This window comes from Periplaneta americana, chromosome 15 (genome assembly GCF_040183065.1).
Source record: "Periplaneta americana isolate PAMFEO1 chromosome 15, P.americana_PAMFEO1_priV1, whole genome shotgun sequence".
Classification (NCBI taxonomy): domain Eukaryota; kingdom Metazoa; phylum Arthropoda; class Insecta; order Blattodea; family Blattidae; genus Periplaneta; species Periplaneta americana.
Window position 1 is genome coordinate 134,036,677 of NC_091131.1, and position 20,073 is coordinate 134,056,749.

Consider the following 20,073-nt stretch of genomic DNA (forward strand, 5'->3'; position numbering starts at 1 on the left):
TACCAGGATCACTTTCTGCATCCAGTTTCACAAGCACATGTAAAGTCCAAAAGGCACACAGCTCTTCAAATCTTCGTAATGAAATTTTTATTCTGATACACCATCAGTGCTAAGAGGAACACCTAGATGAAGAAGCTTGACATTGCCCCAGAAGTTTCTCCACTTAGAATGCAGACAGAAATAGTTGAACAATATTCACTCCCGTTCTCTTCCGGAAAGACAGTAACACCAAAAAGGAGGAAAATTCGAAGTCTTTGCATCCAACTGTACCGCTAGAGTATGGAAAGGGAAAACAAGGTACGAGAAGAACTGAAGACAGAACAAGCCCTGTGCACAATGAGGCAAGTTGTGCCTAAGCAATTACATGAACCAATAAAGAAATTGTACAGCTCTTGTTCACAATTTGCTCAGGGATGTCACTGCTCATCAGAATTGAAATGTAAAACCCTTAATATTTACTTACAAAGTCCAAGTGCAACAGAACTTTCAGAAAGTCATTGAAATTTCCTTCTAAAGCTATACTTCTACATAAGTTTGCTAAATATACAAATGATGCTGATTTTGTGAGAAAATATTATATGAGCTAAAATATGCTTGTGACAAAATGACTGCCAGGTGAGCCGCGCTGTCACATATGCAATGAAATGCCACTACATATCAGTTTAACTTGTAGCAATAATAATGAGGATACTGTTGATGGGTTTGGAAAACACTCATTATCAGGTAAAACTGCAAATCAGGTGCTTGTGTGTGTTTACGGCAACTGGTCTTTGTCATAATTACAAGCAGGTACAGAATTAATTTTTAACAAATTCCGGTACTCCTGATACATAGCTAGTAGATCTTATTTTCAATGCAATTCAGGCATTACAGAACATTGGCCTTAAGGTAGTAGCAACTGTATATGAGCATAGGCTTAATAATCAAAAAGCTTACATCTTGCTTGGAGTAAAGCCAGATCAACCATTCTATTCAGCAAATGGTCAGATAAGAATTGTTTAATTTTTTTACACAAACCATCTCTTAAAATGTACACGAAATATGTCGAAAAAGTATAATGCAATAGTTCAAGACCAATATAGGAAAATGGAAACACGGACATTAAGCCATGCAGTAGCTGCAGACATTTCCTGCTAGCCAAGACTGGCAGTGCATGCAGGAGATGCAACACATAGAGCAGAATTTGTAGGCAACATGGACAAGACATTTGATTCACTGAATAGAAGTACAGTTTTCGAGAACAGGAAGACAGTATGTGTGGCTGTGGAAGAAAAGTCTATGCATGTATTCACCTGGAATGAAATGTTGAATTTTTAGTAGTGTCAATTTTATAAATAGTGACAAACTGTGCATGTGCCATCCACATCTCGTTGAATTTATGACTTAAATGGAGCAAAATTACTATGGGAAGTTGTTAAAAATTTACACTGATATGCACTCGCTCTAAATTTGGAGTATTAATCAAGATTATTTAGAGATTTACTTTTGCATAATTAGAAATAAGGATGGTAGAACAAGCCAGATAACTCTTCCTGCAATGATATTCAGTACAGTAATCGGGCATTGCTGCTCAAAATAATGTTATGTAGTAGTAACAAATGAAATTGTGAAAGAGGTTAATAGCTGGTGAGGGAATCTTTTAATTTCTCCGATGTTGATAATGAGATCGTGAATGCAAATGCATTATAATATATTCCTGGTTATATTGGTAAGAAGGCATGTGATGCTAAACAGTGTGTTTATTGTCGTGCAGCTCTTTCAGACAATGAAAAATACTTACAAGAGGGCATAACATTCATGTTCAAAGAATATGAAAAAGTAAATGAAGATCCTCAGTTGCCCTCAACGCATTTATTAGAATGTGTAACACTGATGACCAAAATGTTTCATAACAGCTTAGAAAATCTGCTGTCAGACAATGATATAATAAAGCAATTTAATGAGCTTTATTCATGATAGTGTTAATTTTGATTTTCTTTCACACTGTAACTTCGAATGCAAAAATTATTTTTTTTCTCACTATAATGTTAAATCAATGCAACTGAATGAAAATATGTCTTCTGATAATGTCAAAAAAAAAAAAAACAAAAAAACAAAATTCATCTTGCACCAATAAATTGCTATCATTAAATAGCATAAATGTAATATAATCTGAAATTATATTACATAAAACTCCATTTTATTGATGCAGGACTTTTTTCATTTTCTTTCCTTCCTTTCTGTAATCATCACTTGACAGATTTTCATTCATTCGCCGTAATCTTGCATGAATCAGCACTCTTGTGAACAACAAAACCAAATATCTTTTACAATCAGAATTACAATTAGGTGCAAGGAAATCAAAACAAACTTCATCCTGAATGAGGCTAGTAAATCTCTGTACTACATCAGACATAGAAATCAGGTTTTTGAAGTTATTATCAAACTTATGTGTCATATCTTCAACACATTTAAGTAAATTCGCTGAAGGATATTGGAGACCATTCGTAACTTTTTCATATTCCTTAAAAATAGGAAATGTTATACCAGCTGGGAGGACTTTTTCAGAGTCAAGAACAGCTGTGCAACAGTAATTACAGCACTGTTTTGCAGAACAGAGCTTTTTGGCAAGATAACCAGCAACATAAAACATAGCATTGCTGTTAACAAGATCATTACTCAGGTCAGAGAAATTACAACTGCTTGCAATGAACTGATTCACCTCAGAGTTTGGTGGGTTAACCACCATCTCACAACTAGTACCTGTTGACCCTATAGATGCTAGGACAACATCATAGTCAATTTCACAATTTCCCTTGTCACTACATATTAGCATATTCTGGGCAGCAATTGCTCGGAAAGCATAACAAAAGTCGTTACACGTAGGGTTGTCTCTATTACCACCTTTCCTTCTGATTATACAAAATGTATTTTCCAAACAATTTTGGTTTATCCTCCCCATCAAAAGTGAGTGCATGCCCTCTTTCTTAGCAACCTCCCACAACAATTTTGCAGCATAAAAATTTTGTACCTAACCATATGTGGATGGTGCATGTATTGTCTTTCCTTCAGTATTTATAAATTGGACAGACTGAAAAAAACTCGCCATTTCCTCCCAGACTCCATGGCGGCTGGTACCTTCCTTCACTGCACCACATAATGGCTTCATAATGTCCGCCATCACTCTGCCATTTAATGAATCAAAAGCTTTATCCACATAACCTACGAATTTTCCAGTGTGTACTCCTCCTTCAAGCATCCCAAAAGATGACATCGTGAGAATGGCTGCAGCAAACAAATGACTTAAAACTCTTGCTGCTGTGTGCACCCTCATAACTCTGAAACCAGACACATAAACATCTTTATCAGTTAGTTTAGTCGCACGAAACTCATTATCTTTATCTGAGTTATATAACTGCACAATGTGCTCCCATTTTGCAGTGTAATTATCGTAAAACTTAGCAGAATACTTTTTGGACAAGTTTCGTGTACTTTTAATCAAGTGAGGACTGTCAAAAAAGGAGGGCTGATCTGTAGTAACTCCCAATAAATGATACGCCTTTTGATTGTTAGAGCCCTGATCACAAACAGTAGCTACTACTTTTAAACCAATGCTTCTCAGCTTCTCTATTGCTTTGACAATGAGTTCAACTCATGTATTGCTAGGGGTGCTTGAATGTGCTAAGAAATAGCCCAGAACTTGTTTGTACTTACTTCAAATATCTCTAACCATAAACACAAGACCTTGGTTGGCAATTCTATCTGATGAATAATTGCCAGAATACCTCTCAAAGCCATCTACGATGTCTTCATTACTATTGTAGCACAAGTTTGCTTTTAAAGACATTTCATCCCACATAAGGCAACACAGTTTGTCAGTCTCAGTTATCTTACTACAGGCATTCCTTAGTATGTCAAATAGTTTATCACTAAAACCATCATCAGTGGTAACTAAAATTAATGACGATCTGGACTCAATCTGGACATGGACACAGAAATTCCGACTTAAACTAAATCCAGAAAAATCATAGTCAATCAATGTGGGCCATTCACGTTTGTTAAGCACTATTACTAGACCAAATTTGTCCCCGATTAAAATATACGGCACCGAAATTCCGTTCAGTGAATCAGTAAAGAATCTAGGTGTTTATGTGGATAAAAGGTGCAGAGACTACAACATGTTCATAATATGTGCGTCCGTTTCGTCTGCAATATTCGCCAGGCTGATCACATAACACCATCCCTCGAAATGTTGTCCTGGCTCCGTCTAGAAGATCGTAGGAAAATCCACTGTCTTTCCCTTCTCTTTCACATATTGCATTTCTCCACTCCTGTCTATCATTGCATTTCTCCACTCCTGTCTATCTTGCACCTCGTTTTCAGAATTTATCCACCCATCAAAACTTAGACACACGATCACAACACTCCTCAATGTTATCCATTTCCTCCCACCGAACATCCTCATATTCATCTTCTTTCACTGTGGCTGTTCCTCGGCTTTGGAATTCCCTACCAAGTAATGTCAGGGACTGTCAGACATTAAACCAATTTAAGAATACGCTAACAAAATATTTTTCTAACAAATCTTTTAACAATAATAGCTGTTTCAGGTTTCTCAATGTTTAATGGTTATATATATCACAATTAAATATCTAAATTATCTCATTATTATTATTATTATTATTATTATTATTATTATTATTATTACTATTATTATTATTATTATTATTATTATTATTATTATTATTATTATTATTATAACAACTATTTCTTACCAATGTTTATTATTGTCACACTAACATTACTTATCCAACTTTAATTATTTACTTTCATGTTGTTTTATGGTCTAGATATTAATGTAATAACTATGTAAGCAATTGTATTCAATTAGAATTAGAGTCTGGCTGGGCGGAAGAGAAGGCCTACTGGCCTTAGCTCTGCCAGATTAAATAAATAAATAAATTATTATTATTATTATTATTATTACTTTTGCAATACTCTAAGCAATGGAGGCTTTGAAGGGAAATTTAATAACTTCCTAATCATCCTATAGGAACTTGGGCTCTGTAAATAAATGTTAAGAGACTTTGTTTTCATTTCTAGTGACCACCAATTCCTCTGTACACACCGTGCATCTGAAGAGATACAATTTCTTACTGGTTCATATAATGGCCCAGGAACCTTACTCTTTATACATGCAAGGGCAGTGTGTATCTTCGGTTCTTTCTGCGTAGTCTTGAGAACTCTTCCTCTCGAACGATGCAATTGTACTCAAAGATGCGAATCTTTCTCCTCTTTGGTGTTAGGTCCCGCAGAATCTGTATAAAACGAAACAACAGAAAATATATAATTATAAACCAACAGTAAGAGTAAGCAGGCCTATAACACCACGAATAGAGGGTACAGTTATGGGGTCTACTAAGCCCAATACAGGCTACTTATCTTTTCCTATAAATAACAATTACATAATCTTCAATTTTGACAGAATATACTGTATGTGTGTAGTTCTGAAGCATTGAAATTGCATATCATCGGCTTATTTTAAAAAATCTTGTAACTGCATTTCAGAAAATTGCACATAAGAACTTTTTATTTTTATACCCAGCTAACAATTGTTATGCATTTGTTGTATACAAAAAGTAGAAGCATTTTCATACTAACGAGGTGTTATCAGGAGACGCATTTTAAAAAATAATAAATTTTGACTTGGTTTTAGAAGTAAGCTGATGATACCTAAGAAGTATATGGTTACCTTGATCGATGGAGATAGCCTGAACTTTGCAAGGTATGGCTTCTCTATTCAAATGTGTGCAGAGGGTACTTGTGAAGTACTTATCTTCAAAATGGACCACACACATCGAAAGCTGTTATGCAATTTCTTGGGCAGATTCACCTTTAGGTCTTCTCTGCCCATTGCTTCTAGCCATCCCTTGTATCTGAAATAAAAAAGGGAAATAAAAATAATAGGATAAATATAAATAATATAATGTATCTATAATACAATATAATATAATATAATATAAATATAAATGATGAGCACAGGAACACTATTTCGTGGTACCTTGTAAAATCACTGGGATATGCTAGCAAATGAAAAGAAATTGCTCCAGTGACCTTAAAGATAAAATATAAATTATTCCTCCATTTGTAATACTTTTTTGGTTAGCCTTTTTATATGTTGAAAATTTGTAGTAAAACGGTTTAAGTATAAACTACCATGTCTCAGTGCATCTGATCCCTTCGATTTTCTGCTTTATCTGAGTGATTTTATAAAGAGATACGAACAAGCATTCCTGTGATTATCATTCTGTACTTTGCCTCATCACACATGACAGAATAAAGTTACTTAAATCACTGAAAATAACTTCTAAAATTGTAGCAAACCAGATAAATCAAACATCAGTGTCGTGTGCAGTAGGGTACCGGAGTTTCAGTACATAGAATAACTGCAATAGATCCTTCTCTTGAAAAATATCCACCACGTGGTATTGTTAATTTAGATGAATACATAATACAGAAATTAAATATAATACATATATGTATTATGGAATGGCCATGGAATGAGATCGGAGAAACAGAACAGTTTGACGTTATTTATGTGAACTTATTAGTGTCATTTAAGGTGTTTCGACTTATTTTATGTAAGATATACATAGTAATTATTCTTTTTTAAACAAAGTGGTATTCGCATAATGATTTATTGAATGACTTTTGGAAAATAGTGACATTTTCGCCTTGTTTCCTGCAATGTTGTGTGTTGCTATAGACATTTTATCAACAACGTCCAGGTTTTATTGGTTTTGCATATTGTGAAATGAAAGTTTTATAGTTCTGTGCTGTGTCTGATATAAGTTTTGGAATATACTGTAGGTGAGACTATTGCGATATATGAGACTTTACAAATACCATATATTATTATTAATTTATAGACCCTTACTTGGTCAAGTATAAGCAAATCTTTTATATTTCTTACTACATGGAGGCTGCAACAGGAGAAGAGTCAACCGACATAAATAATATTTCTTTAGATACTTGTAACACAACGCAGAGTTCTAATCAAATTCAGTGTGATTATTGTGAAAAATGTTTCTTAAATTCAACATACATATTAGTAAATCCCACCCAGATATTCATCGAGAATGTCTCATTCGTAAACAACCCCGATGTTCAACCACCGTGTGGAAGAACAATTCCAATAATTTAACTAATAATTCGAAAACCACTCTACTGCTAATACAAGTCCTTTATCCTTCTACAAACAAAATCTTTCTACTTGGAAGGATAAATTTAGCGCACAGTTATCCGACAATGTGTTTGATGATGTGACACAGCAATTCCTGATTTTCTTATCCGAAGCAATTGATTATCTACTCAGACCCAAACATCCAACCAGGAAATATTACGAAGCAAAAAAACTAAAGAAAAATTTAAATAACCAGAGGACTTACAGCAGATCCACTAACCCAGAAAGAGCCACAAAACGAGACCGACAGAAAAGAAAAAACAGATTTCTTTATGAGAAAACACAATTTGATTACTTCAATCAACGGCGGAAAGCAATAAGAACAGTACTGAGTCAAAATAAACCAACGTGCAAATTAGATGTCAGTGAGATGCAACAACTTTACAGTTCAAATTTTTCTTAACCAAATAACAATATTCGATCAGAATATCCATCCCATTACACCGAAGCAGAAATACTCGAATTAGATGAAACATTCCAGAAATCTATCACCAAGTCAGAAGTTGCGCTTTCAATATCTCGAGATGATACTGCTGCAGAAATCATCTCCTCCATAGCTACAAGAATGCTCCATATTGGGCACGTACCTCCATGCTTCCAGACCGCAAGAAGTGTTCTCCTTTATAACTCTGGTGACGAAAATGACTTTAAAAACTGGAGACCAATTACTATTTGTTCCGTGTTACGTAGAGTAATTGAATGCGTCCTCGATAAATGCCTTCGGGAATACATAAAATTCAATCCTCATCAGAGGGGATTTACACATTCTCAAGGAACAATAGTTAATACATCCCTTCTCAGGTCCACTTCAATGTCCGCAAAATCTAAAAAATGTGATGCAACTCTCGTTTTCCTTGACGTTAGTAAGGCATTCGATAATATTGGGCACTTGCACCTATCAAACACATTAGATAGCTTGCTTATTCCAAGCTTGTTGAAAACGTTAATTTTGAAACTTCAACTAAATAATTCCACTAGAGTAGAAAACAATCATAAAAAAAAACTAATCCCATTGGTTTGCGAAAAGGAGTTATACAAGGATTGCCCCTTTCACCCGCATTATACAATCTATGTACTGATCACATCCTTAATGAAATGTCAGAAGACTCGATTGCTGCCAAATAAGGTTTCAATCTTGTTTCAGGTTTAAAACCTATTACTGTACTTGGTTTTGCAGATGATACTGTTATCATAGCTAAAAACAAAAACTCTGCTTTAGAACTCACAAGGATGCTCTTGATCGTTTCAAAGCTATTGGTTTAGATATAACTTACTTACAAATGGCTTTTAAGGAACCCGAAGGTTCATTGCCGCCCTCACATAAGCCCACCAGCGGTCCCTATCCTGTGCAAGATTAATCCAGTCTCTATCATCATACCCCACCTCCCTCAAATCCATTTTAATATTATCCTCCCATCTACGTCTCGGCCTCCCTAAAGGTCTTTTTCCCTCTGATCTCCCAACTAACACTCTATATGCATTTCTGGATTCGCCCATACGTGCTACATGCCCTGCCCATCTCAAACGTCTGGATTTAATGTTCCTAATTATGTCAGGTGAAGAATACAATGCGTGCAGTTCTGTGTTGTGTAACTTTCTCCATTCGCCTGTAACTTCATCCCGCTTAGCCCCAAATATTTTCCTAAGCACCTTATTCTCAAACGGTTTAGATATAAATGTAAATAAATCTGTAGCTATTAATATTTCTCGCGGTAAATTGCATCCAAATCAACTAAACATTTCTGATGACACTACCATCACATGCTTAACTGCAAATGAGCATGTACGCTACTTAGGTGTTAATTTTTCTGATGTTTGTATATTCGATTCCCAAACCGTTTTAAACGACCTGAAAACTAGATTAGATTTGCTAATTTCGTCTCCTTTATTACATCCGGATCAAAAGTTTTGTATATTAAATTCCTCAATTTGCCCATCATTAATCTACACATTTCAGACAATACCCTTGAAAACAATACCCAATACTTTTTTAGATAACGCTGATAAAATTATTAAAAGCACTCTGAAAGAAATTTTGCAACTACCAGCTGACACACCCGATTCTATGATATATACACATCGTAAATATAAAGGTCTTGGTCTTTTTAAGGTATGCTGGGAATCCATGCTACAACACATTAACGGCTTAAGGGTATTACACAAAACTAATGATCCTTACATTACTTCCACTAGGGACCTTATTGAGGAGAGTAAAACATGTTTAAAGAGCCTTAAATTAACTCCTGCTAATTCTTTTTTAAATAATCGTGAAAATTTTGTGCACTCTCGAAAAGTTAGAGACGCTTTAAGAGACAAAGAATTTGAAAATTGGTGTACATTGTAACAAAAGGGTAAAGGAGTGATTCTTAACAAAGAGTTCCCCCCAGCAAACAGCTGGATAAGAAATCACAAAGGTCTAACGTTCTCGGAATGGATAGACGCCCTTAAAATGATAGGCTATGTCACTCCGGTCCGAGCTGTACCGGGTAGAAGTCGGAATGGTACCGCTGTAGGCGCTGTCTCAGCGAGATTGAAACTCTTCCCCATATCCTTGGCTTCTGCCCCTATAGTGAGGCCCTTCGCAACATCCGTCACCATGCTGTCTGTTCTATGCTGGCCGAGGCACTGAAGGAAGTAGGGTTTACAGTCCATCAAGAGGTGCAGGGACTAGCCACACAAGGAAGTGTTCGGCGAATTGATATCATTGCCATTAAGAACAACTCGGCATATATTCTCGATCCCACCATCAGATTTGAGACACATGCAGATCAACTGCATGAGGTGGACAGTGAAAAGAAACGGATCTATGAACCAACAATCCCGTTCTATAAAGATAAATATAGCCTGTCCCACATTGATGTGATAGGTCTGATGGTGGGAGCATGAGGTACCATACCCTCCTTCTTTGCCAACAAATGTAAAAACTTGGGCCTAACACACAGCATTGTGAAGGAAATAGCCATTACTGCCCTCAAAGGATCAGTTCAGATATTGAGAAATCATTTGTATGGGAGTGATAATGGAAATTTCAAGTTATCTTAACCGATGGCTGTTGATTGGTTTAGATATCAATGCCAATCAATCCGTACTATTATTTTTCTCGTGGTATATGGCATTCAAATCATTCTAACCTATCTGATGATATTTCCCCCCCCTTTCTTAACTGTAAATGATCACAAACGCTACTTAGGTGTAAATTTTTCTGACATTTTGCATATTCGATTTCCTAACTGTTTCAAATGTATATCATTTTACCTTTTAGGTGTGTTTCCAAATTGTATGTAATACGCTTTATCAAATCTGACAACCTTTCCATAAGGGAAGCTAAATTTATTATTATATATAGATGTGTGTGTGTATATATATATATATATATATATATATATATATACACATATACACACACACACACGAATAGTATCCGGTATCTTATATAATTTATAATGATGCACGTGACTAGAAAAATCTACAGTACATCAAATTTGTTTAAGTGATAAAATTACTATTATTGTAAATGAAAACTCACCGTTCACTATCTCGCGATATTTTGAAGAAACACTTATTTGGGTGGCTGTCCTTCTTATTTCTATAATTCACACTTCACATACGATGGCATCTTTCACAGTACACAACAGATACAAGACAAATCAAGATGTCTTCCTTCTCCTTCGGTTCTTTCTTTCACCTTCCTACCTTAACAAGACTGACAACTTAAACCAAAAGCACGCATGCTCATTGTCCATTTCTTGGCATCTGAATTCAGTGCCGGAATGTTGGTAAGAAACAATGGTAGCGTTCGTAGTGTCGGTTAAAAGAGTTAGCGGCGATTGAACCCCTCTATTATATTTAAGTCCTCTTGGTCTGGAATCAATACTCCATTTCATATAGAAATATGAGAACAAATGGATGAGCCATCTGCAATGTATGAGATCCCCTAGAATCCCAAAAGCTATGCTTCACTATCAGTCCCATTGGAAGAGATCTCTGGTACGTCACAAAAAGAGCTGGGGAGAAAATTCCTCTTTATTATGAGATTGTAATGGCCTACAACTTGTATGGATGATGATGAAGTAGAGGTGTTTGGGAATGCTTCTTGTAACACAAGCATAGTGTGGTGGTTTTGGTTTTTCCACACCCACACTGCATATGCAAGGAATTTACCGCCATTGGGTACAATTTAAGAGAAAAATATTATATGCTGACAAACATTTCAGAATATTATTGTTTTACAAAATATCTTAATTTGGGGCTTTATACCACTAAGTCCTGAAAATGTGCTACATTACATGCTCAGCAGTCTCTTATGTACAGGAACACCTGAAATATGCAAAAATATGTAGAATTGATTTTGAATATTCTGCATTACAGCTGTTTAAAATGATTTTACATCACTTACAAATGGATAGTAAAATATGCAGTTGCATATGACTCCTCACCCTATTAATATGCCATTCAATGAAAGCCTGTGAATGCAGTTTATTTTGCTTGCAGGCTACCCAGGACCATTCGAGCCCTTGTGTGTTATCCCGCAGCTCCCACATCAGCAGAAGATGAGGAGGAGGAGGAAACAACGAAGAGTTGCTGCTGTTCATGTTTGAGATATATATTTTATGGGCTTTGTAGTCGTTTTATGCGTAAGTAGTTATAAATTGTATGTCTAAAGCCATTTTTCAGATAGATCGCCCTCAGCCTGTTCTTATATTTCCCTTCCCATTTGTTCAAAGTTGAGCTGTTACAGTAGTAGTGAATTATGTGCACTCCTTAATGTTACCAACCATTAAATCTTTCATTTTGTTTGGCGATCTCTTTCTTTATGTGCTAAAAATGTCTGAATCTCATGCTCCGTCCCTTGGTTCCACTCAATGCGGCGATAATTAAGCACATGTGGTCGCATTTTCCATTTAATTCCTTCGTTTTCCGATAGGCACAACATGCTTAGAAATGTTTGGAGCTGTAGGCGTATTATAAATTAATCATATTTTTATGGCCATGCAACAGGAAAGGAGTGTACGTTTTTCTTGGTTCTTCTTGTTTTAACACTTCGTCCCAAGAAATTTCTTTTCTTTTGCTGCCACTAAAGTGCACTGAAATTAATCTGGCAACAGACTTACTGCAAGCTAAACTCATGCATTTCCTTTGTTTTCTTGAATATAGTTAGTAATTACGAATGTTCTAGAATTTTTAAAGATTATGTGGTATTTTGTTGGAAAGTATATTTAAAGACCATGTTGGGTCCGATAAGCTGTGAGAAATTCCAAAAGTTTTATTAATATGGCTATCAAACTTATCCAATTATATTACAATAACATAAATGTTTTATTTTAACATATTGATGAATGTTTTCGGTTCAAGGAACCATCATCAGATCCCCAATTAATCTACAAAATCTTATGAACAAAGTATTATAAACAATCGGTGAAACCATGGGTTTTATAAAATAGATTCGGATACATAATGAATTATGATATCACATATGGAGTCACAAGTAAATGAGTAAAATTCATAATAGTACCATAAAACAGTAAAAACTGTATGTACAAGAATAGAATTGTTAAAAAGTAAATGATCAGTCCAGTTTAATGAGTATAAGATTAAGCTATATAAATAGCATAAGCACCATTCAATGTGACTGCATAACAAGATTAACATGAAGGCTGCATTTACAAATGTCAGATCGATATGCTGATGCGAATTGGCAGAGTAGTGAAGAGAGGTGAATATGCAGCTTCATGTGTGGTAAGACTGGAGTAACACTTGAGACATGCGCTGTCTTGTAATCTGATAGTATGTACAAATTCTTATTTACTATATTGAAAGGATTAATAATGAAAATTATTTATGATTTGTAACCAAATGATGTTAATTCACGAAACACGAAAAGAAGGGGGGCAACCAATTAAATAAAGAAATTACTTACCTCGATGGAGCAGAAGAAAATATATCCTTTGTTGTATAAACTTCAGCCACAAATGTTGACGAACGTTACGCTTACAAAATGACTAAGTAACATCAAATTGAAGGGTGGGGGGGGGGGAAGAAGCATATTGGAGTATCGGAAGTCACGTGTGTAAGGAGAATTTAAATTATAAAGCAAACTATGTATGTTTGGGAATTGCTCATTCAGAGGGGATAAACCATTATTTAATGCTTGTGAAATATAAAATTCTTCAGCAATATGTATACGTGGATTGTTACCCATAGGATGAATGCCCTGTAGTGTATTATTTATATTGGTTAATTCATGACCTTGTTCTGTCAGATGGGTTGCAAACTTTGATATTCGTTTACTGTATTTGAAATCGGAAACATTTTCATTAAACTGGGTTGGTAATTTCTGTGAGTTTGACCAATGTATTTGCTAGGCCAATTTTTCCATTGTAGCATATATATGCCACTATTTTGAAGTCGATCTCTATTATGAAATTTTTTATTAGGTATGACGTTATTTAATTTATTATTAGTGCAGAAGGCTATATTCATATTGTGTTTTTTGAAGAAGTTGTTCAATTGGTTAGAAATCGGTCCAAAGTAGGTCATGCTTGTCCATGTTTTTAGGGGTTATCGGTTCAAGAAAAGTGTGTTGAGTTCTTACGTTTTTGGAGGAGGCTGTCTACTGTATGTTTTTGGAAACCATTATCTTGGGCTAAAGAGATAATATAATTATATTCTTTATTATAATTAGATTTACTTAGTGGAATAGTTAATAATCTATCAATGAGGAAACAAAATTTACTAATTTTATGAGTTTCTGGGTGGTTAGAAAGCTGTGTATAGAATGATTATTGGAGGTTGGTTTCCATTATATGTCAAAATTAAAACGGAAATGTTTTATAAAAGTTTTGAGGTCTAGAAAGTTTATTGATCAGTTAACAGCTGACTGGGAGGTGACTGGGGCGTAACCTTTGATAATAAGTTATCCTGGAAACAACAAGTGGAGAAAATTAGCTCCCAAACTTCAAACCAACTGAGGATCCTAAAACGCCTTCCAGAATGCAAATGGGGATGTGCTCGCTCAACTTTAAGCACTACATATCAAAAGTATGTTCTTCCTGGAATGTAAAACACACAATCGGGCAGCTCTAAGACTGTAAAAATAACTGCTGTGGATGCCATGTTGACCCTCAGAGAGATCCATGCTGTTGTATGAAGAGCTAATCAGACTATCGGATGGTCAATATTGGTACAAATACGAAAATAAGAAAGAAACCCCAAAACACAACATGGATTTGTGAAGAAAGTACATAAGCTAAAAGAACAATATTCAATTATATCAAATGAACCCCAACCCATGATACAGAATCCAACTGGAATAGAATCCCATGACTGCTTCACAGACCTAAACCAAAGTGTTTTTAAAAAAGGAACGGACACAATGAGTCTAAAGCTTTTGGCCTTGGAGACTATCAACAGTAAATACCCAGAACCCGAAGGGCTCAAAATATACAGCTACATCTTCACTTTTTATAAATTTCAATTTAACAGAAGAAATACTGAAATCAGAAGTAAACACTGAAATACTGAAACAATTGTCTTTAGAGACAATTAATATTAGGTACGGTACCCTCCACAAAACTGACTTCATTTATACACCGATGGATCCTTGATCTCCAGAGAACAAGGTGCCGGTGCTGGTGTTATGTGCTGTCTCTTCTCACTTTATAGATCTCTTGGGTATGGAACAACAAGTTTTGATGGAGAAATCATTGCAATAAGTGAAAGTCTCAGGAATCTTCTATGTCACTTCAATAAATTTAAAAATGCAGTTATATTGTCAGACTCCAAAGCAGCTATTCTATCAATCGTCTCTAAACACACACTTTCATCTCAAACAGCAGAAATAACTAAAATGCTCTCTCAATTAATATCACTCAATAAACGAATTGTATTCCAATGGATACCATCCCATTGTGGAATCCTGGGAAACTAGAATGTGGATGCTTTAGCAAAGAAGGGCAGCACTGCTACTTACAGACCTGTTACTAAATCTACGTATTACTCTGTGAAAAGATTTATTACTTCTACATACTTAGACTTCAACAAACAAAATTTGATAACACAATCTCAAGGGAAAAAAAGGGAACTCTCTGCATCATAATCCACAGTTAATTCCCGATTTACCACGAAAATCGTCTGTAGCTGCATTTAGATTGGCAACAGGCCATGACTGTTTGGCCAAACACCTGCATAGAATTGGAATATATCAATCTCCTAACTGCCCTTTGTGCAACTCAAACCAAGAAATGGATTCGTAACACCTCAAAATCTGTGCTTCAGTGGATGGCCATGATAATATCTTTGAAAAATATTGGAGTGCAAGAGGTCAAATGACTTTATTGTCAAACGCCTGGCATTAGAAAACAACAACAACTATTTATAAATCCATCGGATCATTCAAAACAGCGTTTGATGGAGAAATCAAGCCATTCAAACAGCATTAAACCAACTTCTACTGCATCTTGAAAAATTCTCTAAGACTGTCATCCTGAGTGATTCAAGATCTGCCATAGAATCAATTGGTGCAATTGAGCCTGCTGCATCAGTGGAGATTCATGACTGCTGTGAGACACTGAGGAAACTCAAATTAGCTCCCTGTGGATCCCTGGACACTGTCAAATTTCTGGCAATGAACAGGCAGATACATTAGGAAAAAAAGCTGCCATGCTCACTAGTTGCTTCAAATCAGTATCATACCACTGCTCTAAACTCTACAAATGAAGGAACAATACCTCATGAGTTTAGAATCAAACTGGAAGACTTCCTTACATGGCCAAGACAAGAACCTGTATCAGTTTGGGTTACTTCAAACGCCCACCTGCATGCTCTGTAATCTGGATGAAGATATGGACAGGGACCACTTAATGCGATGCCTGGCTCTTCGCAGAACAGAAACTATTGGGAAGCCATCCTGCCTCCATTTTGTGTGTCTGTCCACCTGTACTATCTGGGAATAGATTTGTTATAAACTGTTCAGTATTATTACATTTGGCTTTCCAAGTAGCATGCGATATTCTAGTCACACGTGGACATTTCTAATAATTTATTAGTAGAAAGGATATTCCAGTGCACTTGCATAATCCGTCAGTAAGAAGGTCCACATTTGACAACAGCAAACATTTTTATCTTTTTCAGAAACTGGAAGTATATACTGTATTTTGGTCGTAAACTAGCAAACTTAGATTTTTTAATTGAACATTGCATATTCACTTTTAATAACTATATGCTTCCATTGCTATCATCATGAACACTCTCTTCTGTTTTCTTTCTTTTTCTGGATCTTTATTGATGAAAGTGACAAAATCCTTGTGCTCTGGAAATACAGTAGACTCTAGACCACTTTCGTAAAATTGTGAAACAGCTGAATAATCATGAGAGTTTTCATCTTCCTTCTGCTTAATTTCTTAAGTTTCTATGACTCCAAACTTTTCAGCAAGTTTCTTCACAACAGCACGTTTCTTTCTTGGAGATGTTGGTAATGACTTTTGTGCTCGATGTATTGTCTTCCCCAATGACTGAGACTTAGATGGTGAATCATATCCAACATCTCTTAACATTGCTTCAGCCTTTAATTTCTCTCTGTACTTTCTCATTCGTAATTTACTATTATTTTCAGTTTATTTTTTCTTCTGCACTCTAGACCATTTCTTTCTTAAAGTGGTTTCTGCTGTGCATTCTTTTCTTTGATTTCTTTAATTTTTTCGTCACTTAGCTTCTCCCTGTATTTTCTAACCTTTTCAGCAGAAGATTTTGGCAGTATGTTGTCCTAAACCTTGATATTTGAAGTTGATAATTAAAGAGTGTTACGTCAGTAACATCAATAGCTTCAAAATTAGTTTCGAAAAAAAACCACAGATTGCATGAGCTGAATGGTAATTAAGTTTGTTAGAACCTGTATAGTCTTCCCTGATAACAGTCACGAGGAGACTGCTGTCCCCGCAGTGTTCAGGCTTAGGGTGAAGCATGCGTCTTGCAAAATATACATTACTTAAACTGATTTATTATTAATTAAAGCATTAAAATACTCTTGAACCATAAATGTAATAAAAACATTATGCAAAATTATTTGTTGCAACTGAAAATAATAATGTGGACATGTTTGCAAAATGGGTGTTTGTAAATGTGTTTAAAAGATAAAGGGATAAAAATAATCACAATTATAATTGCTATTTATGCAACAAGTTGCGAAATAATAGCATTTTAAGCATGACAAGTGAAGATTGTCCAACACGGCAAGTTCTTAAAACACTGGTTCCGCATGTATTTCGTGCAAAATATTTTGAACAGTCACTCGAGAATCCTAAATGTATTTATATTTTAAAGAGAATGAAATTGTTGATTCGTTATCTCGCAATGGCGAACTTATGATGTTGAAGACGAAAGAGTATTATATTCATGTAAAAAGAGATAGATTTCATGGCCTTTGGATATGTAGTGATTGTGTTGCTGGTTGTTATGAAGTTGTTTTCTGCTTGTTATGTAATTTGGAATATACAATTATTACAACGAAAGTGATAAATGTAATTAGAAAAGTGAGTGATTCGGAAGTGAATAATTTATATATCAAATCTCCAAATGTAATTTCAATTTTAAATAATTGTGTTGAGAATATTTATAATAAATAAATAATTGGAATTTATGTTTTCAGTATTTCTAATTAGTGTGCTTAAAAGTACTTCAGGCATGGAAATTTACTTTTTAAGCACGCTAATATATGGATGCAGAATTCAATGAATTTTTTATGCTAAAATGAGAATCGAAAAGTAGTCACCATGAAACGAATGTCTAAAAAATAATTATTTCTGAGAAATGTTAATCTTTCGAAATGATAATTGTTTCTCTTGAAGTCATCAGCATCAGCCTCCCTGTATTTACTCAGCTGCATACCGACAACTCTTGTAAGGCACTACTCTGTATTACATCATCTTAATTATGAAACAATCTGTTTATCTGTATCCAATTAGAACTTCACAGAACATTTACCTTCAATAAATAGCAATACTCTCTAGTTACTGCTAGCCTCTTCATATAAACAGCATAAAACACATTCTTATTATTTTTCCAGCTATCTGACAACTAATGTGTTTGAAGTTGTAGCTATGTTTAAACACAGGTGTAACGTGGCTTTCCCGCAGTGAACAGTTTCTCAATCTCCAACCCTGGAAGTTATCCTTCTGTTCTGCAGAACTGCTTCTATTCCAACAAATGTAAATCAAATATTCAAAGTTCGTGATTTCGCACCCAGCTAAACTTCACATTAATTTGGAAAGTAAGCAGTAATGACGAGGATTCCTCTGCTAAATTTCATATGCATGTGTCCTAAGTGAAAAGCTCTGAGAGGATTGCCTACAGGTTGTCGTTTGAGAATCACTTGTGCAAAGATTCACACCCGTGGCACTGGACAGAACCAGAAATCTGGTGATGTCTGGTGGAAACCATGCACCTTGATGAGGTCTGGAAGCTTCTGGTTTGGTGCCGGCTTGAAGGTGAAGTTCTGCAGCAGGACACTAAGGATCAACCACATGTTCTGCAGCCAAATGTCTCACACACACACGCACGCACGCGCGCGCGCGCGCTTTCTCTCTCTCTCTCTCCCTCTCCCTCTCCCCCTCTCCCCCTCCCCTCTCCCCCCTCTCTCTCTCTCTCTCTTTTTTTTTTCTGCAACACATTTCGAAATTGTCAGATGGTACAGGAAAAACATTGACGAGAAAGTGTACTAGTGAGCGCTTGAGTAGGTGAATAAGATACTGGGTAGTGAACCAACAAATAAATTAGTATTCAACTGGCTGGACGAGGAAGTGCATGTATGAGGGACTGTGTGGTTGGATTTGTAGGAAAGTGGATAAGAAAGTGTACTAGTGGGCGCTTGAGTGAGTGAATAAGATACTGGGCAGTGAACCAACAAATAAATTAGTATGACTTGAGGCTTTCCCGGCGTTTGATATAGAATAACTCTTCTCGGGTTCTCAGCCAGGTGAGTTGGAGATTAGATTCCAATCTTTCGACGGCTAGCTCTGCCATCTTCTTCAGGGAAGAAGTGTATGTATGAGGGACTATGTGGTCGGAGTTGTAGGAAAATGGATGACGTAGGTATATAGGCCTAATGACACAATAGAGGAATGGGGCGCGGTGTTGCATTCACCCGTGACTCACATCGGATGCAGGAGCAGCAAAATCGGAATCCCAAATAGAAGTTTATTTTCGAAACAAGTCCAAGGTTATAATCTATCCATCTGTGAAGATTCTCCCCACCATAACTCTGCTGAATGTGCAGCAGGAAGAAAGCTGATGTATGTAGAGCAGAGAGGTCACCAAATTCTAACTGCAGTCCAAAGGACACCCTTTACCCTCAAGCATATGGATGCTAGAGCCCAATAAAATGTTAAAGAAAAGAACATCCAAATTGGCTACTCGGAGGAGACTTTTTTTTTAGAAAACGAGAACGAAAGGGCTGAGATTCCTGCATGCTTTACTATAGAACATTCCACATTAAGAAAAAGTTATTGGTTTTATGGACCTTGCAAAGTACATTGTAGAAGCTGTGTGGTAGGTAGGCGTTTCTGTGACAACTGGTCATTTGATCGAACAGCCCTATATGCTCAATGCGTTTTTCTTAACGTGGAATAAGTCTATAGCAATCGGCAAAAAAAATGAGCTTATCCACCATTCCTGACAGACTTTACATGAGATAAAAGTTTTTGAGTCTATCAAAAGTTGTTGCTTTGTCAGCTGTCCGAAGACAGGTCTGAATCTCATAAGTGACACCAATAAGTCATCACTCATGAAGCAACTAAGCCAGAAGATAATTGGGTAGGTGACCAATTTCTTTCCCCCTCCATTGCATACATCGCCGACTA

General features: G+C 35.8%; 1 protein-coding gene across 3 annotated transcripts in view; it reads left to right on the plus strand.

Annotated features, from left to right (window-relative positions):
- LOC138715356 (uncharacterized) overlaps positions 1-20,073 on the plus strand; it is a 100,303-nt gene that overhangs the window by 31,829 nt on the left and 48,401 nt on the right. For 2 of the 3 annotated variants that reach the window (XR_011336250.1, XR_011336252.1), the window contains exon 3: positions 11,714-13,224. Coding sequence is in view for 1 of the 3 variants with exons in the window: in XM_069848183.1 (XP_069704284.1) it covers positions 11,714-11,856 (143 nt within the window). In the remaining 2 variants the exon portion in view is untranslated. Of the gene's footprint in view, positions 1-11,713; positions 13,225-20,073 lie in introns of those variants that run through there. The other variant, XM_069848183.1, reaches the window with a different exon arrangement.